The 25,822-nt window shown below is 32.5% G+C and overlaps 1 protein-coding gene across 3 annotated transcripts in view; it reads left to right on the plus strand.

The window, feature by feature from the left end:
- The window catches only part of Atl1 (atlastin GTPase 1), a 68,277-nt gene that overhangs the window by 17,187 nt on the left and 25,268 nt on the right, over positions 1–25,822 (plus strand). For all 3 annotated transcript variants that reach the window (XM_071607886.1, XM_071607887.1, XM_071607885.1), the window contains exons 3-5: positions 20,110–20,357; positions 24,572–24,706; positions 25,130–25,234. In XM_071607886.1, coding sequence (XP_071463987.1) covers positions 20,110–20,357; positions 24,572–24,706; positions 25,130–25,234 — 488 coding nt within the window. The remainder of the gene's footprint in view (positions 1–20,109; positions 20,358–24,571; positions 24,707–25,129; positions 25,235–25,822) is intronic.

The following is a 25,822-nucleotide window of genomic DNA, read 5'->3' on the forward strand; positions in this document are numbered from 1 at the left end:
CTTGTCTTGATGACTCCTAGATTATACCTTTGCTCCATTCTCAAACTCCGTAACCTATATTATCTTTAGAATAGGCTGTAGTAAGCTAGAACCTCTGATCATTGGAAAAAAGAAAAAAGTTTTTAGTTTTGGAGGATTTTCTTCTTTTACATAACAATTCTTATGAATCATATCTGTATACAAAAGAACATATAAAATATACATGTTCAGTTTAAAAAAGAGTAATAATGTCCCCAACTCCTTAATTGAAGAAATAGAACTTTATCAATATTTTCTCACTTCTCGTGTGACCTTCCTTAATGATATCCTCATCCTTCCAAATATAGACACTTTAACAGATTTGGTGTTGTTTCTCCCCTGATCATTTTTAGAGTTTTACTACAAATAAATATATATCATATTAGTTTTATATTTTTAAAATATTTATTTTTTAGATATAGGTGGACACAATATCTTTATTTTTATTTTTATGTAGTGCTGAGGATTGAACCCAGTGCCTCAGGCATGCTAGGCAAGCACCCCACCTCCGAGCCACAACCCCAGCTCCTAGTTTTATTTATCTAATGTGGGCTGAGATTATGGCTCAGTAGTAGAGCGCTTGCTAGCATGAGTAAGGACCTGGGTTCAATCCTCAGCACCACATAAAAAAAAAAAACCCAAATAAATAAAAATAATTATAAAAAAAGAATCTTATATAAATGGACTTTATAGTGAGCATATTCTCCAAAAATATTTTGTTCATTTCTCATCCTCACCTACACTTCATTTTGTAATATGTATCATGAGACCTCATTGTAGTTTCATGTTGCTTTTTACTAATTGCCAGGGAGGTGTGAGATATGTTCATATATTTATTGATTATTCATATTTCTTATTCAATACTGTTGCCCTTTCTCATTGAAAATTAGCTTATATTTTTCTTCTTGCTTTGTATGAGTTCTTTACATATTTTTGAATATAAGTGGTTTGTTGATGTAGTACATTTCTTTTGCCATTTTGTGACATGCCTTTTGTCCATGTGACATATTTTAACAAACAAATACTGTTGGGAAAACATATAACAGCGGCAGCACCCCAGAAAAAAACCCCAACATGGCGTCTAAGACCCTCTTTCTCCTCTTTGTTTCTTTCACTGGCGCGAAACATTCCCGCCAATGTTCAAACCCTGCTGGTGGGAAGCCTTAGCCCCAATTAGAATTAACTACTTGGGCTCCAGAACTGACATATGGAAGAGCTTGCCAATACATGGGCGACCTGTTATCTACCTCAGCCCCTGCTACCTCTTCTTAGACCTATATAAACACACAGCCTTTTGTAATAAAGCGGAAACTTCTTTGGTGATCTGTGTCGTGTGGTGCGGCGTCTTCCAGTCTTACAAATACCTTATGTTTATATGTAATCAGTATTTTCTACTATGGTTTCTACTTTTTGTATTTTAAGATATTTTCCCGGGCTGGGGATGTGGCTCAAGTGGTAGCGCGCTTGCCTGGCATGCGTGCGGCCCGGGTTCGATCCTCAGCACCACATACAAAGATGTTGTGTCTGCCGAAAACTAAAAAATAAATATTAAAAAATTCTCTCTTTAGAGAAGGGAAAATGCATGGAAACGGAAGGAGACCCTCAGAGTTATACAAAAGTACATACAAGAGGAAGTGAGGGGAAGGGGAAAAATAATACAAGGGGGACAAACGAATGTCAGTAGAGGGGGCAGAGAGAGAAGAGGGGAGGGGAGGGGAGGGGAGGGGTGATAGTAGAGGATAGGAAAGGCAGCAGAATACAACAGACACTAGTATGGCAATATGTAAATCAATGGATGTGTAACTGATGTGATTCTGCAATCTGTATATGGGGTAAAAATGGGAGCTCATAACCCACTTGAATCAAATTGTGAAATATGATATATCAAGAACTATGTAATGTTTTGAACAGCCAACAATAAAAAAAAAAAAAGAAAGAAAAAAAAAAAATTCTCTCTTAAAAAAAAAAGATATTTTCCCCTGGGCTGGGGTTGTAGCTTAGTGGTAGATCACTTGCCTAGCATGTGTGAAGTACTGGGTTCAATTCTCAGCACTGCATATAAATAAATAAATAAATAAAAATAAAGTCCCATGAACAACTAAAATAAATAAATAAATATATATATATATATATATATATATATATATATATATATATATATATATATATTTATCTTCCCCTATCCAAGGTTGTAAAGTATTCTCTCTTATCTGGCTTTAATTTTTGGCACTTCATTTTTTTTCAATGTTTTTAATGTGGTGAAATGTATATAACATGAATTTTATTGTCTTAACCATTTTAAGTGTACAGTATGGTGATATTAAGTGTATTCATATTGTTATGCCTCCATCACCACCATCCTTCTCTTGAATTATTCGTCTTGTAAAACTGAAACTCTGTACCCACTGAACAATAACTCCCCATCCTTTCTATTTACAGCTCCTTTTGATACCACTGGTTACCCGTGACCAGTTCTGCTTCCTCACATGTTGAAGTATAACATTAGAGAAGCATGCAGAGGCAAGCATATAAAACAGGATTTATTTAAAAAGGGGTAACAGACTTCTCCCAAGAGGGAGAAGGGGGCCATAGCTGGTATCCTGGTATCCTAAGAAGTGAGGGTGTTCTGCCTTTTTATATGTCTTTGTTTTCCTGCTCTCTTCCCCTTAGCTTTCTCCTTCCTTTGTATGTGACTAGGCCTGGGAGATACTCGGTGAGATGGCCAAAAGGTGAGAAGCAGGTGGACCTGGTCAGAAAGGGGGCACTAATAACAAATCCCTGTAGAGAGGGACAATCCCTGGGACCCCGTTACCTTAGCAATAGGTTGGAGCAAGAGCAGGTTATCTTGATAAGGGTGGAGGAAGGACTTTGAAAGAATTAACATTTTAATCCCTCCATTCTCTGGATCCCACCCTTGCATATCTGCCTGTCAAATTCTGGCTTCACTATTAACCATCAGTCTATTTTCTTTCTCTATGATTCTTGACTCCTCTAGGTACTTTACAGAAGTGGAATGACACACTATTTTTATTATTGTGATTGCCTTATTCACTGAGTATATTGTCCTCAAGATTCATCCATGTTGTAGTGTACATTAGAACTCACTTCCTTTTAAAGTCTGAATAACATTCCATTGTTTGTAAGCATCACATTTTGCCTATCCATTCATCTGTTGATGGACCCTTGCTTCCACATTTTAGCTATTGTAAACAATGCTTTTGTGAAATGAGTGCACAAATGTCTCTTTCAGACTCTGCGTTTAGGTATATGCCCAGAAGCAGAATTATTGGTCCTTGGTAATTCTATTTTTAATTTTTAAGGAACTGTTACATTGTTTTTCACAGTAGATGTACCACTTTATATTCTCACCAACAGTACTCTTAGGTTTCGAATTTTCAACATTCTTGCCAACACTTTTTAAAATAAAGCTATCAGAATGGGTATGACATGGTGTCCCATTGTGTTTTTTAAATTTTTTATTTGTTCTTTTTAGATATACATAACAGAATGTATTTTGGCATATTATATATACATGGAGTATAACTTATTCTAATTAGGATCCCATTTTTGTGGCTTTACATGATATAGAGTTTCACTGGTGGTGTTTTCACATATGAACATAGGAAAGTTTTGTCAGATTCATTCTACTGTCTTTCCTATTCCAATCCCCCTTTGCTTCCCTTCATTCCCCTTTGTCTAATCCACTGAACTTCTGTTCTTCCCCTCCCAACCCCTATTGTGTGTTAGCATCCCCTCAAAACAAAGGAAAATGTTCTCTTTGATATGCTGATGCTAATACTCATTGTGGTTTTACTTGTATTTAATTTTCTAATTTCTCTATTTTTTTAATTGTTGTTTGGTTTGTTGAGTGTTGTTTAATTGACACAAATTTGTGAATTTTCTAGTTTTCTTCTGTTTCTAATTTATTTTTTTAACTTTTCCTCCTTCCTCTTCTTTATCCTCTTTTTCCTCTTCTCTTTCATCTTCTTTTTTTCTTATTTTTGTGCAGAGGTCAAACCCAGGACCTTGCACATGCCAGGCAAACATTCTACCTCTGCACTACATCCCCAGCTTCAGTTCCCAGTTTCTAACTTTATTATGTTACAGGTAAAGAAGATATTTGGTATTGTTTCTGTCTTTTAAAATGAACTGAGATTTAATTTGTGGCATAATACGTGGCCTAACCTGGAGAATGTCCCATGAGCTCTTGGGAAAAATATATATCATATTGTTGAATAGAGTGTCTGTATATTTTTGTTAGATCTAGTTGGTACATCATGTTGTTTAAATCCCCTGTTTTCTTGCTTATCTCCTATCTGGTTTTTCTATCCATTATTGAGCTTAGGGTTTTGAAGTCTTCAACTATTATTGTCTATTTCTTTTTTCTCTTCTGTCAATTTTTGATGCATATATTTTGATGGTCTGCTATTAGGTATGCAGAGGTTTGTAATTGTTATATATTCTTGCTATATTCAGAAAGAATACATTTTTATTACAATAAAGTATATTTTATTAAAATATGTCCTTCTTTGTCTTTTGTAACATTTTTGACTTAAAATCTGTATTGCCTAGAAGTTAAAACTCTTGTCTAGCATATGTGAGGCCCTGAGTTTGGTCCCCAGCACTGAAAATAGTCTAATAGCATAGCTACTCCTGCTCTCTGTTGTTTATCATGTGGTACATAGAATATCTTTTTCCATTCTTTTGCTTTCAGTCTGTTTGTGTCTTTGGATCTAAAATGAGCCTCCTGTAGACAGCATATAATTCAATAATTTTTTTTCCTTTTTGTTTCATTTTTTCCATTTTCTTTCTTTTGACTGGGGAGTTTAATCCATTTACATTTAAAGTAAACTTATTTCTTCATTTTTTCATTTGTTTTCAATATTCCTTATAGCTTTTTTGTTCCTCACTTCCTGTATTACTACTTTGTGTTTAGTGGATTTTTAGCATGATATTTAGATTATGTTATTTAATTTTGTGCATATTTTATAACAGTTTTCTTTGTGGTGTTTCTGGAAATTACATTTAGCTTCCTAAAGTTGTAACACTCTAATTTGAATTTATGCCAGTTTAACTTCAATCACATATAAAATTTCTGCTCTTACATTTTTGACTTACCCCTTTTGGTTATTATTGTCACAGAATTGCATATCTATACATTGTGTGTTCAAAACCATAAATTGAAAATGCATCAGTCTCCTAAATTATGTAGAAAACAAAATGTGGAGTTAAAAACCAGTGTTAATAATACTAGCTTTTAGACTAATAACTGCTTTTTAAATATACTTGTCTCTTAAGCCATATAGAAAACAAGGATTGGAATTTCCAAATATTATTAAAATAATTGACAATCCCTTGTATGAAGTGAGTCACTTCTCCCTATTGCTTTAAAAAAATTCTTCTTTCCTTTGACATCTGATTGTAATGTGTCTCATTGAGTTTATCCTACTTAGAGTTTGTTGAACTTCTTGGTATGTTTATATTGTATCTTTCACCAAACTTAGAAAGTTTTCGGTCATCATTCTTTAAATCATCTCTCTACTCCTTTCTTTCTCTTCTCCTGGAACTCCTACAGTGTATTTGTTGGTTCACTTGCCAGTATCCTGCAAGTCCTTTAGACTCTGTTTACTTTGCTTCAATCCTTTTTTCTTCCTTTTCCTCACTCAATAATTTCAATTGTCCTATTTACAACTTTGCTGATTCTTTTTTTTCCGTGCTCAAATATTCCTTCAAATTCCTCTAGTGAATTTTTCACTTTAGTTACTGTATTTTTCATTTCTAGAATTCTTAATTTCTTGAAATTTCCATTTTGTTCATACATCATTTTCTTGGTTTTCTGCATATCTTCTGCTGATTGTTTGAATACAATAAGACAATGTTTTAAAGTAATTGTTATCTTGTCCTTATTTGGGATGCTTTCTTTTTTATTTTTCTTTCAAATGGGCCATACTTTCCTCTTTCCTTGTATGCTTTGTGATTTGGTGAAAACTTGGTATTTGAATCTAATAATGTGGTAAACCTCTGAAACTTGGATTATCTCCTTTCCCTAGGGTTTATTTTTTGTTGTTGTTGTTTTGTTTTTGTTTTAATTGTTACAGGCTGTTTACATGTCAAGGATCAGCTTGAGGTACAACATAGTCATTTCAGGTCTAATTTACCGCTGTAATTCCCCTAATGTGCATGAAAATTGCACCAGTAACACCTGCATGGCTGCCTCTAGTGGAGCTGTGGGGTGAGGGGTGGGTAGCTGTTACTGAACTAAGAGCTGAACTTAAAATTTACTTCCCAAGCTTACTCCTGAAAGTTGTAAATTTTCAATAGACTCCAGAGGTTCTTTGCAGAACTCTCCCAGTCTTTTTATTGTTTTACTTCATCTAATTAAAATATTCTTTTTATTTACAAATAATAGTTTTTAAAGTCATCTCTGGATATTGAATTTTAATGTATTTATTCATTTTGAACAAATACTTTTTCTGCATTATTGAAATAATGACATGGTTTTTCTTTAACTTGTTAATATTTTAGTTGTATTAATATATAGTATATATCTTCTATGTTGAAGTGATCTTGCATTCCTAAAATAAACCCAAGATAGTTTTGCTATATTATTTTTTTAAAATACAGTGCTATATTTGCTAATCTTTTGACTAAGATATTTACAAGCAGGCTTATATCTAAGTTCTCTTTCTTGCATTTTCTTTGTCTGATTTTAGTATCAAGATTATACTAACTATACAATATGTAGGGGATATTTCCTTTTTTCCTAGTCTATATGAGTTTATTTAAGATTATAATGATCCAGTTTAAGAAAAATAGTCTCTTAACCCACCTGTATCTGCTCTTTTAACCAACCTGTACCTGCTCTTTCTTTTAATAATAAGATTTTCAATTTCTACAAAAATCTGTTATTTCTAATGAGATCTTATTTGTCTTATTATTATAGATATTTATTTATTTATCTTATTTATATTATAAGATCTTATGTTATCTTATTTCTAATAAGATTCCATTTCTATAATGGTTTTAGAGCAATTAAACATTCTATTTCTTTTGGTGTCAGGGTTTTTTATTTTTATTTTTTTCCTGTCAGTGCTGGAGATTAAACCCAGGTCCTTATGCATGCTAAGCAAGCACTCTACCACTGAGCTATACTTCCAGCCCCCTGGGTTCAGTTTTAGTAATTTACAGATTTCTTGGAATCAGTCCATTTCAACAACTTGGCAAAATTATCCTAAGTTTTCTCTTATTTTCTTGGCCTAAAGTTTTTTTTTTTTTTTTTTAATGTGTATCTGCCTTATTTTATCTTTTATTGTCTAGTTCCTTTTTTTTTCTTTTCTATTTACTTAATTTCTAGTTTTTCTTCTTTTTTAATACATGCATGTATATATGTTGATATATAGGTTTATTCTCAGTTTTAAATGTTTAAAATAAACAGTGATTTCTTATTTTATTCCTGAATATAAGAAATTATGGATTTTTCTAAATTAAATTTTTGTTAATTTTATTTTAATCATGATATATGTTGTATAGCTCTACCGCTTGCTTTCATAATAGAAATACACTGTTCAGTATGGTAATGACTAGCTGTATGTAGCCATTGAACTTATGAAATGTGGCCAATAAGAAAGAGGAACCATATGACTAGTGGCTATAATATTGTACTTCTCATGTTTATAGACTACTTTGTGAACATACTATGCTTTGAACATTGTTGAAATTTGCATCATGTTCTAGTATAACTGTAATTTTTATAAATATTACATATGTCTTTGAAAAGCATATTATGTTTTCTGATTTTTGATACAGTATGCTATATATGTGTCCATTAGCTCAGATATATTCAATGTACTGTTATTACCTTCCATTTTCTAGCTGATTTTGGACTGTTTTCCTTTTTGGACTATTTGACCTACCAAATACTGATATCTAATAGATACTTTAAAGTTCTCACATATGTTTTAAAGCGACAAAATGTGTTTGTCAGTCTCCCTTTCTGCTTTATCAGGTTTTGCTTATACACTTTGGCCCATGTTGTATACATACAATGTGAAATTGTCACATCTTCCTGATGAATTATTTTATTTTTATGTACTGAGTCTCTTCAACTTGAGTAATACTTTTTGTCCCAGAGTCTGTTTTGTCTGAAATTAATATAGATACTTCATATTTCTTTTGCTGGTTTAGTTTGTGAGTTAGGGTAACTGGGAAAGAGGCTGACTGATAACTACAAAATGAGTCATCTGTCTGCTTGATTATTGGAAACCTCAGCAGTGAATACCCTTGGGAGCATTCACATGAGACTGAATATCTGTTCCCATTTCAAAAGTCCTTCTACAAACTTCTTCCAAATACCTGACCATCTGGCCAAAGTGTTAGCTACTGTCCATGAATTGGTGACTTTGGCATGTGCTGTAATCCTACTGGCTGCTATCTGTGTACCTATCTGTTGTTTTTATTGAAGACAATAATGATTTTTTCCTTCACTCGTCTTTCAAATGTCCTAAGTGCCTTTCTTTGGCAAAATCTAAACCACATCCCTGCTGAGAGAATATTGTAAGAATAATATTGTATTTTCTACAGTCTCTGCAATGTTTCCAGTCCCCTCTGCAACAGAGGGGAGCTTAGAATGATGGAAATAGACCTCAGCATGACATAGACAATATTCATGACAAAGTATAACCATACATTTTTTGAGTAGCTGAATCAGAGATGATCAAAGGACCAGATCATTCTTTTGAAACCAAGTACTTCTAAAACAGACTTTTTTCAGGGACTATAAATGCATATGTATTTGTTTGCATTTCTTAGTGGGAATTATATTTTCCATCTGCTTTTTCTCTTAAAATATGTGAACATATTTTCTTATGATTAGGTATTTTTATGTAACATGATTTCAAATGGCTGTATATTTTTCATAACATTGCTGTAACATAATTTATTTACAGTCCTACAGTTAGATATTTAGATTATTTTCAATTTGTTACTGTATAAATAATGCTGTTCTGAACCTCTGTATAGATATATATCTGCACATTTCTGACAATTTCCTTAGGATAAATTCCAGGAAATGGGACTGCTTTGTTAAAAGATATGTGTATTTTTTTTAAAAGTTTTTCATTGTTCCAATATTGAGTGTGTGTGTGTGTGTGTGTACATTTATGTATTTTTAAACCATTACTAGTTATGACCAAAAAGGTCGTCTCTTTTTGATATTGTATCTTTGCTAGGAAAACTAAACTTTCTCCCTATTTCTATCAGCCATTTATATTTCTTCTTATTATTATTTATTTATTGTTTGCAGTTATATTAGCTTTTTATCACTGTGACAAAATACCTGGGAAAAAGAGCTTAAAGGAGGAAAGATTTATTTTGGCTCACAATTTCAGATGTTTCAGTTCATAGTTGACTAATTCCATTGCTTTGGGCCTCAGCCAAGGCAGAACATCATGGCAAATGGGCATGGCAGAGAAAAGCTGCTTACCTCATGGCAGCTAGGAAGCAGAGAGGAAGGGACTAGAAACAAGACAGAATCCCAAGGGCCACACTCTCAAGCACCCACTCCCTCCAACTAGGTTCCACCTCCTGCAGTTCCATTCAGATATGAATTCCTCAATTAGTTAATCCATTGATGAATTCAGAGCCCTTATGAGCCACTCAGTCTTCAAATTCCCACCTATGCATCGGGGACCAAGCCTTTAACACACGAGCTTTGGGAGATGTTTCAGATCCAACCATAAGAGCAATACAGTGGACTGAACCTAGGACTACTTGACAGACATTCTACAACTGAATTACATCCCCAGCCCCTTTGTAAAATTTTATTTTGAGACAAATGTAGTAATATAAAAGATGTAGTATAGATTTTTAAATAAATTTTACAGTTAAGAAAATTAGTAATATACTACTACAGCATTTCCAGTATATAAAAATGATTGTTCTCTACACTGAATTTTTGAAGATTCCCTTTCTACATGTCTAAAGCTGAGTGACAGCTTCCAGAACACTATATAGAAAGAAAAAGTCCCCAAAGTCCCAATATTAAATACAAAATCCAGTATGTAAAAAGATAAAATGATGGTATTGTGTCTTTGTCTATTTTCTATTGCATACCATAGACTAAGTGATTTATAAAGAAGAGTGGATTATTTTGGCTCACAGTTTTGGAGGCTGGAAGTCCAAGATCATGCAGCCACATCTGTCAGGACCTTTTATTGTACCATACCATAGTAGAAAAGCTGAAGAGGTTATGTTAAAGGGAGCATACAACAAGGGTAGCTTTGCTGTATAACAACCCACTCTTGGGAGTGTGTGAGAGAGAACTCAGAAAAAGACTCTCCTGGGAGTTAACCCATTCCTTTGAGAAAGACATTTATCCCCATGACCTAACCACCTCTTAAAGGCCCACCACCATTCAATATTGTTACATTGGGGACTGAAAGGCAAGTGACTCACCCAAGATGGAGATTCAACCAAGAGATTTTATTGGGGGGTGGGGGGTGGGGGAGACCTCATGAAGGGGAAGAAAGGGAGAGGAAAAGAGCAGCAGCAGTGTGAGCCTGCAAGCTTCAGCTTAAGAAGGGTTGCTTTGGCTAAATGGTGGGTGCTGATTGGCAGGGTGACTCAGGAAAGGCGAACAGACACTGTGTCCTGCGGGGATTGGTCAAGAAAACTTTTGACTTTGGCGCCCTTCAGAGGGGATAAACCCGATGGGATAAATAAAACCAAAAGGCAAGGTCTCCCACACACTCAACAGGGACCATATTTCAACATGAGTCTTAGAGGGGACAAAGAATCTTCAAACCATAGCAAGTTGGTTCTCTCCTCATGTGCCATACATTTTTGTATTATCCATAGTAAAATGCTAATTCCCAGCCAGTTTCCTTCTGAACTATTTCCTTTCCCTTCTCTTCTTAGGATTTGGATAGTGTTCAGGGAATTGAAAATAAGATTAGTTGAGCAAAACCCATTTGAAAATGTAGAAATCTGTTGCTGAGAAAAATTGGTCTGTATTCCAAAGGATTTTGGGATTTTTTCAGACTAACAAAGATAATATATATTGCATAGGTAATATATAGTTATGAAGGATGAATCAAGTATGTAACATTTGTAATAACCAAGTGTGTAATAATCAAGTATGTAATAATCAAGTATGTAACATTTGTAATAACCAGCATCTAATACTTTTTCAGAGTTATTTTAATTAAATTTTTATAAACAAATATTTACTGAGGACCTACTGTATGTGAGCTTCTTTATAACTTTTCAAGAAACACAAGTAAGACAGTCTGTGCTCTTCATATAGTTTTAGTCTATATTTTCAGTTTTGATCTTTTATAGAAACTAAAGATTTTGTAAGAATTTTAACAGGTTTATTGAAATATAATTCATATTCTATATAATTCACCCATTTAAAGCATATAGTCTGATGGCGTGTAGTGTATTCAGAGTAATATATACATCAGTATAATTTTAGAACATTTACATTAGTTTCCCAAAGAAACCTTGCAGCATTTAGACATCAACCTCCAGTATCCACCCAAACCCAGCCACAAGCAAACACTTCCCTACTTTCAGTCTACACGTATTTGGCTATTATGGACATTTTTACGTAAGTGGAATCATGCAATATGTGGTCCTTCATGACTGGCTTCTTAACAGTGTTTTTGGGGTTTGTCCATATTATAACATAGATTGGTACTGCATTTCTTTTTATTCCTGAATAACATTTCAATGTATGGCTATATCACATTTGATTTGTACATTTATCAGTTGATTAGACATTTAAGTTGAAGCTTTTATAAGGAGCTTTATATGTAAATGTTAATTACATAAATATAGGTATAGGTTGATGGTAATGATAGGTTTCAGATTGGAAGACTTTAAACCTTCAGTGAGATATAAACTAATGATCATATATTTACAAATAAACATTCCACAGATTCATTGTATCTTACTGTTCATTTTTTTATTTAATAACAAACTACTCCAATATTTCTGAATGTCTCATTAAAAGTAAAGGATTTTTTAATATGGTATTTTGCCCACATTTTAATAAGACTTCTTCCCATTAACAATCTCAGTATTTTATAGATATTTGTTTTATTTTACAACAGAATTAAGCCACACTTAAAAGTACTCTCTGTCCTCTTTATTAAATACATTTGTAACTCTTTAAGGACCTTGAACAAATAAACTAAAAGTTTAGGGTTGGGAATATAGCTCAGTGGTAGAGTGTGAACCTTAGCATGCATGAAGTCCTGGGTTTGATCCCCAGCAATGCAAAAAGAAAGAGAAAACAAAACAAAAAAGGGTCAGAGTTATCTATCTCACCCACATCTAGTATACAAAGGTAGAGTAGGTATAGATAATCAGATACAAGTATCCACTGACATCTTTCCTTTTTCTCTCATCCCCAATAACCGTATTGTCCCAAATCCTCTCAGATCTATGACTTGTCTTTCTCTGCCTGATTTGACCCCTTATATATAACCTTTCCAACCTACTCATCTATATCATACTCCATGTTATTCCTCAAACTTGTCAAATACTTTCACACACATTTTTTTCAGAGTTATCCATACTGTAAACACAGGTTTTATATCTTCAGTTATTTTTCATAAAATACAGTGGCAGTTGTTTGAAATGAGATTCCTCATTCTCTTTAATTACCTTATAGTCCATAAGTTGATGAGCCATAACTGATTAATCATTTACATTGCTTCTGGTGTTTTGTATGTATATGAATATATATGGAATGAATTCCTTGAAATAGCATTTCTGGGTAAGGAAGTATATGCATTTGTGTTTTTAATAATTATTGCCTAATTGCCTCTCAAAAATGCTATGTCCAGCTTTTCTTTTTTAGCAGTGGCGGAAACTGAATACAGGGTTTTTTTTCCCCCCCCAGCAGTGGGGATTGAGAACCCAGGATCTTGAGCATGTTAGGCAAACACTGAGCCATATCCCCAGCCCACTGTGTCCATTTTAATTTCCACCTGCAGCACCTGAGAATACAAGTTCACATCTCAACCAATACAAGGAATTGTCACACTTCTGATTTTTATAAATCTGAAATATATAAAAAAGGTTATCAATGTTTTTCATTTTTATTTGCATGACAACTAATATCTTTCCATTTGATATTATGTTTCTTATCAATTGCAGATTTGTATCATTTGTCCACTTTCCCATTTTATACTTGGGTACATTTATTTGAAATAGATTTTTTTTTTGGTATGAAGACTGAACCCAGGGGTGCTTAGCCACTGAGCCACATCCCCAGTCTTTTTTATTTTTTATTTTGAGACAGAGTCTCACTAAGTTGCTTAGGACCTTGACAAGTTGCTAAGGCTGGCCATGAACTTGCAATTCTCCTGCCTCAGCCTACTAAATTGTTGGGATTATAGTTGTGCACCACCATGCCCTGCTTGAAATAGATTTTTGTGTATGTTGAGAGCTTGGAGTGGAGGTTTCTTTTTTTCCCCATATGATTTTTCATTTGATCTAGCATAATTTATTAAAAAGATCATCCTTTCATCATTTGTTACAGTTGTATCTTTGTGTTAAATCAGATGAATGTGTATATGTGGATCTGCTTCTGTAATCTCTGATCCTGTCTGTTTGTCTGTGCTTATAAAAACATCACCCTGTCTTAATTAGTATAGATTTTAAATGCCTGTTGGTGCCTGTTAGTGTAAGTCCCCAGCTTTGTTCTTTAAGATTTTCTTTGTTATTCTCAGTTCTTTGCCATTCCATCTGCATTGTTCATTTGAGCAAGAAAGATTGCTGAAGATTTGATTGGGATTCTAACCAATCTATGGGTCAATGGAGAACACTGACAGTTTTACAACACAGAGTCTTTTAACCTGAGAACATATGTGTCCTTCTTTCAATAATGTTTTATATTTTTCTATAGAGGTCTTCAATGTTTTTTTATTAGATTTCAATGGTGTGTTAGAGCCAGACTGTCTTAGATCATGAGAGATTATGAAAGCTGATCAGGTGCATCTCCATGCACACACTGTCAGATTGAAATGTCCATGTTTGTAGGGTTTATATTATGGAAATTGGCATAAACTACAAATCTCAAATTTTTTTCATCTACCTGTCATCAGTATCTGATAGCTATACATTTAGCAGCATATCACTTAGATTTATTACTAGATGTATTAGGTTTATAATGCTATGTAAATGATATTTTTCTCATTTAAACATTAAGATAATATACACACAGTAAAATTTACCCTTTTAGTATATCATTCTATAACTTTTGACTAATTTACATAGTTATATTTATGTCTACCACAATCAAGATTAAATGCTTCCATTACCCCATACAGTTTTTTCCATCTCTTTGTAGTCAGCTCCTTCTTCCACCCAACCATGGTTCCTGACAACCAGGAATCTACTTAGCCTATTCTGGACAGTTTGTATAAATGAACTGTATATAACTATGTAGATGAGATTCATGGTGAGATTCAACCATATTGGATAATGAGTAGTTCCTTCCTTATTATTGTTAATATTCCACTATGTAGATTACCACAGTTTCTTTGTTTATTTCCCAGTTGAGGGGCATTGTTTACAGTTCATAGTTTTGGCCATCATCAATAAAGTTGCAGGTTTGTGTGTAAATGTGGGTTTTCATTGAACTTGGATAAATTTCTAGAAGTGGTCTTTTAGTAATTTCTGAGTCTTCTGGTAAGTATATATTCAACTTTATGAGAAACTGAGCAACTGTTGTGCAAATTGGATATTCAATTTTTGCATTCTAACCAGTGACATATTAGAGTTCTAGTTGTTCCACATTCTTGTTGGTACTTGTTTTTATGCAGGTTCTTATAGGTGTGTAGTATTGTCTCATTGTGGTTTAATTTTCATTTCACTGATGACTTATGATGTTGATCATATCTTCATGTTTTTATTTCCCAACCATGGTATTTTTTTGGTGAAGTATAACTTAAATCTTTAGTCCAATTTTTAACTGAGTAATTTGTTTCATTATTATTGAGATTTGAGAGTTTTTTATAAATTGTTGATATAATACCTTTATTAGATATACAATATACAGATATTTTTTAGAAAAGAAAATCATAGACTCAACTTATTAATGAATAGAAATAAACAATTTTTAAACAAAATTTAGTAAACTCAATTCAAGATATCACACCCTGGAAATATTATGTTTATATAAAATGCAAAAATAGTACTCAAAACATTGATGCATTTGAGGTTAAAAAAAACTATATGATCATCTCAGTGGATGCAAAAAAGAAAGACATTGGGTAAAATTCATTATTCATTTATGATTTTAGAAAACTTTTAGTAAACTGAAAGTAAAAGAGAACTTCCTTAATCTGATAATTTGTATCTACTAAACTAAACCAAACTCTAATAATTGTGGTCCTAAATATGGAAATACTAGAAATAATCACTTTAAAAATCAAGAAGTTTATGCCTACCAAAATGAGAAGTTATGACAACTATCACCTCTTCTATTTAATATTGCATTGAAAGTCTTACAATACAAGGAAAAGAAAAGAACTCCATAGGATTTAAAACTTGGGAATAAAATTTTCATTATTTGAAAGATTTATTTCTACTTCTACATTTTCAAAGTCCAAAAGCATCTATGTAAAATTTATAGAAAATAATAGAGTTTTGTAAATGTTTCAATATCAGACGAGTACATTATAGTCAATTATAGTTCTTTATCCTACATAGAAAACATAAAAAATAAGATATAATATACCTAGGAATACATATAATAAACATCTCTCCACCTCCCCAATTTATAAAAACTTTAATTAAAGACCAAAAATACATGGAGAGAGAACCCATGTTTCTGTATATAAAAATTAATACCATAGTAATATTCTTTCCAAACTGATAAATCTATAAATTTTAACAAAAATTCAACTAACATATTTATTCTAATATTATATTTAAAGGCTAAAGTAGCCAAGATTGATAATAATTAGAATAATAAAGGCTTGCTACACTATAGTTAAGAACTTTTTATAAAACTATTGTTTTTATTTTTGATATTATATATTTTTAAAAATAAATTTATTTTATTTTTATGTTGTGCTGAGGATCGAACCCACTGCCTCACAAGTGCCTGGCAAGCCCTCTTCCACTGAGTTACAATCTTAGCCCCTTGTATTACTGATGAACAGTAATATTTTTTAAAGCATCTTATTGGTGCTAGTATGGGAAAGTTGATGAACAGATCAGAATTAAGAGCTGAGAAACAAATTATTATATGGCAGACTGCTTGAGGAACTAAGGGACTTTGGTAAATATAATTCTGAAAAATGTTGTAACTCATATAAAAAAATATACCACTTCCATTAGAAAAATAATTTGCTAAGATTGCCACTAAAAGAAACCTGTAAGGATTTAAAGAAGTGAAGCTAAGTTCCAATGATATTGTGGACCTTGTAATTTTAAAGTATCTCCATAAATAATTTATTCAAATTATTCTGTTATAATAAAGTAAAGCAAGCACTCATTCTGTTTTCAGAATACATGTGCTATCATTTATTATGTAAATTTTTAATAAATCCAGTTGTTGCTAAAATGACTAGTTATGACAATTGGCATGATAGTTATACCCTCCAAAGGAAAAACTGTTGTCAGTTTGAGCACATCCTAAAGAAATTATAGGTGAATTGCCATGATGTTTAGGATTTGCTTTAAAATATTCCAGTCAAAATAAAATAAGTGAAAATAAGGTTGACATGATTTTGACAGTTATTAAAGCTGGATGATAGGTTTTAATAGATAGGTGCATAGAGGTTTATAACATTGCTTAGTTTTGTATATGCTTCAGATTTTCCAAAATAAAATACTTAAAAATTCTGAAAAGAAAAAGAAAATTGGATTTCTACCTCACACTTTATATAGATATCAATTCCTGATGGACCAAGAACTTAAATATCAAAAGCAAAACTTTAAAACTTAGAAGGATATATGTGAATGTCTTTCTGATCTTTTTATAAGGGATGATTTCTTAAACATACAAAGTGCTAATTACATAAGAATAGAATAATTAAATCTATTACATTAAAATTAGGAATTGCTGTTCATCAGTAATACATAGGAAAGTGAAAAACAAACTCTTAAGTTTTTCCTCACACCTATAAAAAGGAACTAGCATTCAAAATATATTAAAAAACTATGAATCAGTAAGAAAAAGATGAACAACTTAATAGAAAAATGGGCAAAAGGCATTACTCACCTCATTAGCAGATAGACATATGTATACAGAGACCACAATGAGACACTCTTTTATACTTATGTATTTGACAAACATGAAGAAGTCAGACAAAACCAAGTGTAGGAAAGGATATGGATCAATAGAATTTCTAATAAATTGCTGGGGTGGGATGTGGGAAAAAGATACTTTTGCATCACATTGTAAAGCTGAATATTTTTTTAAAATTACAACACAGAAATTTCATTCCTACATGCATTCCCAAGAGTACCTCTGCATATGTGTAACCCTCAAGAATTATATTAGTCTGTAGTAAGTTGAGATCTAGTATTCTGCTCCCAAGATGTTTTCCTATCTAAAATAGGAAAAGAAAATTCATCTATTCAGTGTCCATGATTCACCTCAAGTATGTACCCAGATCATAACTAAGCTATAGGCTCTAAATATTTGTATTTACAGTCTTCAAAAGGGCTTCCTTGTTGTGGCTGAAATTATGTGGGCAGATAGTAGCAGAATCAAATATGAATAGATAATGAAAAATATTAATAGCACTCACCATTTATTAAGCATGTGCTATTTGTCAGATTTTTTCAGTCTTAAATAAATTATTTAATCCTCACAAAGCCTCTGATATTTTTAGGTACTATTATTTCTTTCTCTCTTTTTTTCCTATCCTTTCTTTCTTTTCTTTTTTTTTCTCTTTTCTTTTTTTTTTTTTGAAGTGCTGGAGATGCTAGCCATGCCAGGCACTGACCTACACCCTAGTCCAATCTTATTTTTTAGGTGGAGGATAGTTAGCCATATATGTTGTAAATTGTAAAGTTGGGATTTAAACAGAGCTTCTTGTACTCCAGTATCTGCAATATGGCAATATAGAATCTTTCAGATACCAAATCAGTTTTTCTTAACTTTTTAGGGAAAATAACTCTAATTCATGGCTAGAAGCAAATCGTCTGTTATCACCAGATGCTTTGTGCTATTGTCCATTAGTGAAAATTAAAATTATGTGGTATATTTGCACTCTTTAATATTATTATCATTATTATTATTTATTTTTATTCTAATTTGTTATATATGACAGCAGAATGCATTACAATTCATATTATATAGAGAGAGCACAATTTTTCATGTCTCTGTACACAAATTAGAGTCAACACCATTCATGTCTTCATACATGTACTTAAGGTAATGATGTCCATTCATTCCACTGTTTTTCCTACCCCCAAGCTCCCTGCCCTCCTCTCCCTCCCCTTTGCTCTATCTAGAGTTCATCTAATCCCCCATCCTTCCCCACACACACCCCATTATGAATCAGAATCCTTATATCAGAGAAAACATTTGGCATTTGGTTTTTTGGAATTGGCTAACTTTACTTAGCATTATATTCTCTAACTCCATCCATTTACCTGAAAATGCCATGATTTTATTCTCTTTTAATGCTAAATAGTATTCCATTGTGTATATATATTACATTTTTTATACCTTGTTCTTGGATAGGAGTATTATTTTTAATAAATGAACAATTACACACACAAAGTCATCAATGTGAAATATAGAATATATTAGTGTGATCTGAAGACTAATTTAAAAGTATGTCAAGAGATACATTTTTCTTGTTTTTCTTTTTTTTAATATCTTTATTTTTATTTGTTTATTTTTACTGTGGTGCTAAGGATCAAACTCAGTGCCTCACACATGCTAGGCAAGGACTCTGCCACTGAGCTACATCCCCGGCCCTTGTTTTTCTTTAGTTGTAAGACTTCTTATTAAATAGACACCATGCAGAATGTCTATTTAAATATATTTTCAAAAAATTAAATGAAAGATTATTTAATAAGAGACTAGTTTATTTCAAAATTAATATTATAAAATCAAAAGTTATGTTCATTATCACCTCTCCTATTCAACATTGCATTGACTGTCTAATAATACAAAAAAATTTTACTATTTATTATTTATTTTAATTATCATCTTAGTTTAGTTGCTATAACAATATCAAAGGATTCAGGTGTCAGCATATGAATTTGGGTGGGGGGTCAGGACACAAACTCTCAGTCCAGAACATTCATTAAAGATTATTAAAGGGCATATATCTGAAGGGAGGGAGAAGGGGAATAGCAAGGATGGTGGAAGGAGACGGTCATCATTATATAAAATACATGTATGAAGATGTGAATTTGGTGTCAACATACCTTATAACAAACAGAGATATGATAAATTGTGGTATAAAGGTGTATTAAGAATCGTAATGCAAAAAAGAGAGAGAGAGCTCATGTATAATGGCATAATTTGGCGTAAACATACTTTATATACAGAGTTATGAAAAATTGTGCTGTAAATGGATAATTATGAATGTAATGCATTCCACTGTTGTCATGTATGTAAGAAATAAATAAAAAAGGGCATATATCTGATCTGAGAAATTAACTGGTGTGGGTATTGACCTGATTTTTTGATGCAAAGCAAATGAGCCATTTATGTGTTGTTCAGGGATTATTACTAAAGAAGCAGAATATCATTGTGGAAAGATCTGGGATAAAAATTTAGATAGCTGAGATCTAATACCAAGCCGAATATTATTATTATCTATGAACTTGGATTTGTTACTTCCTGGCAAGTATGGTCTTGGAGAAATTACTTAATTATATTCTTAATTTCCTCATATGTAAAAAATATAGATAATAATAAATGTCTCAAAATTCTATTGATTTAGTCACATGTTCAGAAAGACCCACTTATGTCTTTCTGGGATATGGTGTGAATGATATTAAAATATGTCATTAGAATGAACCTTTCCAGTTCCACTCAATGTCAGATGTTTGTTCTTGGCATTTCAAGATGATTGACTGAACCAGTTGCTGCTTCTTTAACAGGTGGATTTTCAGAAAAGACATGTGACTGGAGTTCAGAAGAGGAGGAGCCAGTGAAAAAGGCAGGACCTGTCCAAGTCCTCATTGTCAAAGATGATCATTCCTTTGAGTTAGATGAAGCTGCATTAAATCGGATCCTTCTCTCTGAGGCTGTCAGGGACAAAGAAGTAGTTGCGGTATCTGTTGCTGGAGCCTTTAGAAAAGGAAAGTCATTTCTGATGGACTTCATGTTGCGATACATGTACAACCAGGTAGGGAAGAGGTTCCTTAGAAAGTTTTCTTGTTTATATGCTTTTCCCACTTTGTGTTTTTATTTAGTAGTGTTTGATATTTCTATTGCTATTATTATGTACTCTAAGTATGTACCTAAATACAAATGCTATGAGTGTAACCATTCAAACCTCAGTATTTTAGGGACAAGCTACACAGACCACTTGTGTCTGAAGCTACTTTGCTGCATTTCCCTGAGCATATAACTGAATATTTTCCTCTTTTAAACATGGACATTAGCATAATGATATAATTATGAACTTTACATGCTACCATGTTTAAAAGCCAAATAACTTTTGCCATAACTTTGGTATCATTATAGCTTTCCCCCAACATTTACTATGACATTTTTCAAGTAGGCAGCAAAGCTAAAAGAATTTTACTGTGAACACCTGGGTACTCACCACCTACATTCTTCCATTAACTTTAATACCCTTGCTTTGTCATATATGTCTCCATCTCTTCATGCTTCTTTCTAACCATCCATCACACCATCTTATTATTATTATTATTATTTTTTGAGAGGAATATGTTGCTCAGGCTGGTCTCAAAACTCCTGAGCTCAAGTGATTGTCCTGCCTTGGCCTCCCAAGTGTTGGGACTACAGACTACAGATATGTACAACTGTACCTAGCTCAACCATCTTATTTTTTGATAAGTTTCAAAGTAAATTACTGACATCAGTATGCTTTCCCACAAATATTTCAATATATTATTTATATATATACATAATAACTAATTCAGTTTTAAAATTTTGAGATAAAATTAACATACAATGAAACATATAAATCTTAAATGTTTATTTGCTGATTTTTGACAAAAGCATATTCCTGTGTAATTCAAAACCCTGTCAAGATAAAACAAAACAAAACCCTGTCTAGAAAAACCCAGAAAGTTCTACCTCTCCCAGTCAGTTCTCATCTAACCCCACCCCCAGAAGTGTTATAGTATTTGAGAAAACAATGTGACACAGAAATGAGACTTTAAAGGGACCTAGAATAAACCAAAAACAGAAGGATAAATAAGAGATTTAAGTTGAGAAACAGAAGATTGCGAATGGAAAATATTCTAGTTTTTTTTCCTATCGTTTTACCTGGAGTGATTCTAATACATATATGAATGTTGAGGTAGAATAGAAACACTACAAATAACTTCATTTTATGTATTTAATTTTAGATTGATCTTTTATAGATGAGTTATGTTTTAAAACAATCATGTGGTATTAACTTTAACACTTCCATCTCTGACCTCAATTCAAACAAACCAAAGACAGAGCTACTAAAATAATTCAGGCTTTGAAAGAAAGCAGAACTTTTACTAATTCTGATTTCTGGCATACCAACAGTAGTATGCTACTTAATTGAAAATTTGAATCAACAAAATTAATATGTTTTCCACTTTTGGATTCTAGGCACATTTGTAGTTATGATTATTAAACATTAGAATGAAGTACTCATAGTACCTGTTATGTTGCTTATGGTAAAGATTGTTTGCTTGGACTGAGTGTGCCAGATCTGTTTTCTTTTCCTGTTTTTTTTAATGGTGCTGAGGGCTGAACACAGGGCCTTATGCATGCGAGGCAAGTACTCTACCAACTGAGCTGTATTCGCAGCCCTGTTTTTTTTTTGGTTTTTTTTTTTTTGTGTGTGTGTGTGTGTGTGCCTAGTAGAGGAGCATTAAGAAAGCATGACAGAATATGAACACTTGTTTTGCTGTTCCTTGCACAAAGATATGCATCATTTACTTGTGTAGGCCAAATTCTACTTCCATATTTGCATGTATAATTATCATTCATATTAGAATAGCAAAATTCAGTTTTGAATGTAACAATTTGTGTTCTTTTAGCAGAAAAACTGTTGTTAAGCTCATCCCATACTAGAACATAGTATTATTATTTATTAATGTAAATTATTTTATTAGAGCTTTGTAATAATATATAGTAGTGAGTTCATCCCAACAAACTCAAACATGCAGGGAATTCATTTTTAGTTCATGAAACTCCACCTTTTCCCTCCCATTCTCCCTCTCATCTCCTATTCTCCTTCCTCTATTCTACTGGACTAACTTATGCTCTTCTATTTATTTATATTTTACTGGTTCTTTTTATTTATATATAAAGTAAAAGTCCTTGTGGTATATTTATATATGCATATAACATGATTTTTTTAAAGAATTAATTCTTCATTGCTTCCACTTACCCATCCCTCCACTCTGCCTCTCCATCTCCTCCTTCTACATCACTTATCTTCCCTTTATCTTTATGTTATCCTACCCTTCTCTCCCCCTTTCCTTAATTTTACTCTAGTTTTTATATATGAGATAAAACATTCCACCTTTGAATTTTGAGTTTGGCTTTCAATAATTTTTGAAGAAATATATGAATACGTGCCTGAATGAGTGACATTAGCTGAATTTTATTTCTGCAAAATTAACTACTGGGGCTGGGATTGTGGCTCACATTGCGTATAAATAAATAAAAGAAAGTTCATTGACAACTAAAAAATATTTTTAAAAAAGTAACTACTTGGGGTCATTTTCTTTGTCATTAAAAATTGTTTTTGAAGCTTAGAGTTTTCATAAAGATCTTAAGTAAATCATTGACTTAGCTAATGTCACAATAATGTTATTAGTCTTTAAATTGATAATCATAATTTATTCATTGAAGTATACATTCCTAAGACTCTTTTTCTGACAGAATTAAGATACATGCAATATTGAGGGGCATCACAAAATGCCAATTTTTATATTTCTGAATGTAGTTCAGGTAAAGGATATATCTGTATGGGCAGAAATTATCAGGGAAGGTTTCATAGAGATATTAAGATTTAGAATAGACTTTGAAGGTATACAAAATCTGAATCAAGAGAGAGGGAAAGAAGAGACATTCTAGGCAAGAGGAATGAGTATATTTGCATTAAACAGAAGGTATACTTTCCTTCATAAAGTAGAAATTTTATTGTATTGGAGATGAAGGGGAAATAAGAGTAATAGGCTGGATAATAGAACCAATGCATGAAAGAACAAAACTGAGCTCTTTATAAGGGTCTAAAATTGCTTTACAGAACAAGATGGGATATAACAAAATAAAAATTTTCTTTATACTGGTTTATGAGACTTCTTATTAAATCAAGTAATCTACTCCCAAATTCCTCTGCATTAGTATTTTTTTAACTACAGTTAATATGAGGTTTTAGATTTAATGGTTTTCCAATGAAGTCTTCCAAAAACTAACAAATTATTGTCTAACAGATATAAAAATGAGTATAAATAGTTATTTGACTACTTGCTTACTAAGTGTAAGGGATACTTTCTTTTCCTTGTTTTATTTGATCTTTCGTCCTTACATAATTAACAGTTTATTCTATTCTCTCTTCCTTTGGCTTCTCAGATCCCCCTTTATCTGTACCCTTCTATTTTCCCCCACTGTTCTCACTCTGTTAGGTACTCAATATTTTTTTAAAATATTTATTGTTATGTGGTGCAGAGGATTGAACCCAGGGCTTCGCACCTGCAAGACAAACACTCTATCACAGAGCCCTGACCCTCAATATTTTTGACCTTTATAATAACCCCCCTTTGTCCTTCCTAATTATCATTTCTCTTCTTTATTCATTAGTCCTTCACTCCTTATACAATAATCTTCCTTTCTTCCTTCCTTCCTTCCTTCCTTCCTTCCTCCCTCCCTCCCTCCCTCCCTCCCTCCCTTCCTTTCTCCCTTTCTCCCTTCCTCTTTCCTTCCTTCTTTCTTTGGATGCCTTCTCCAAGTTTGCTCACCTGAAAAATTTCTAAATATTCTTCAAATATTATCTCTTCTGTGAAGTCTTTCCTGATCAAGAGTTAGTTATTCTGTTTCCTATTATTCCATTGATGCTTTATTTACATGTTCATTTTCACATGCATGTATTATACCAAAATGGTTTGTTAGCATGTCTGTCTCCCCATTAGGCTATGAGCTTCCTCTAGTCTGAAACGGTATCTTTTCATTTTTGTATCCACAAAACCTAGCATTAAATGTGGCCAGTGGTTGTCTTCTCTGTAATTGTTTTTTTCTTTTTTAGTGAATAAAGTGTATCAATGCAAAAAATGTGCACATGTTTCTTTTTGACTAGAGTTAGAGATAAGAATTGGAAAGGATGAGTGAAAAATTTTTACATACATATCCAGGTATATATGATACACTTTATTAAATTTATAGGAATCAGTTGATTGGGTTGGAGATTACAATGAACCATTGACTGGATTTTCATGGAGAGGTGGGTCTGAACGAGAAACCACAGGAATCCAGATATGGAGTGAAGTCTTCCTTATCAATAAAGTTGATGGTAAAAAGGTATGATACCAACTTTTTTTAAGTAAAATTGAGCTTATACTTAACAGTAACTTGAAAATGCTCTTTTGAAAATGAATTTTGGCCATTTGACATGAAACTTAAAGGGGAGTGTAGCATCCTATCGAATGATCCTTGTTTACCAATTTAATGATTATGGTAGGAAAAATCATAAGAACAGTAGGACATCAGATCAGCAAGCCATCATTCATACTTGTTTCAATGCTGTATTAGGTTAATGTTGGATCATCAGTGAAAATTATTACAATAATAAGTAGCTAATTGATACTTTGATTTCCTGTAGTATTCATGGCATATGTAAGAAGTTACCTATTAAGTATTCATTGATAATGATTTCCTTTAGTTCTTATGGTGTTAATGTTGGGGTAACTGTAATAACCCTGGATGTTCTATATTTGCTTATAGGTTGCAGTGTTATTGATGGATACTCAGGGGACCTTTGATAGTCAGTCAACTTTGAGAGATTCTGCCACAGTATTTGCCCTTAGTACAATGATCAGCTCAATACAGGTATGAAATAAATTCATTTGGGTGAGTATTTCTTTAGCTAAAATTTATAATGTATGTATTTCTACAGACACTTGGCAGTGAGACAAACAACAGAAAAGGTATATTAAATGTTAAAGAGACCTATGACACTCAATTTATCCTTTATATTTTACAATTTGGGAAAATGAATTTGAAAATAAATAAGTGGCTTGATAAAGCTCATATATGTGACTAAATTAGTGGTAGAATGGGAATAAAAGTCAGGTCATTGACTGGGCCGAATCCTCCTTTCCATCTCTAATTAGCATACCAATTCTTGTAAGAGTAGAATTGTTTTTGTTACTGTAATTTAATTACTGATCAGTTTTCAATTGACTGCTTTAACCAGAGGAAGTTTTTTTATGTTATTGATGTTCTTTTTGCTTAATGCCTCAATACACTCAATAATATTAAATCTTATAACATATGCAGATATTGGGATCAACTATTATGTTATATTTAATGAACAAGATTTATAAACATAAAATTTTGTTTTACATAGCCAGTGGAAATGTTTTTAAATGTAAAAACTTTGTGTTTATAGCTTTTTAAAACAACTTTATATACATT

Source organism: Marmota flaviventris, chromosome 2, assembly GCF_047511675.1.
Source record: "Marmota flaviventris isolate mMarFla1 chromosome 2, mMarFla1.hap1, whole genome shotgun sequence".
Classification (NCBI taxonomy): Eukaryota; Metazoa; Chordata; class Mammalia; order Rodentia; family Sciuridae; genus Marmota; species Marmota flaviventris.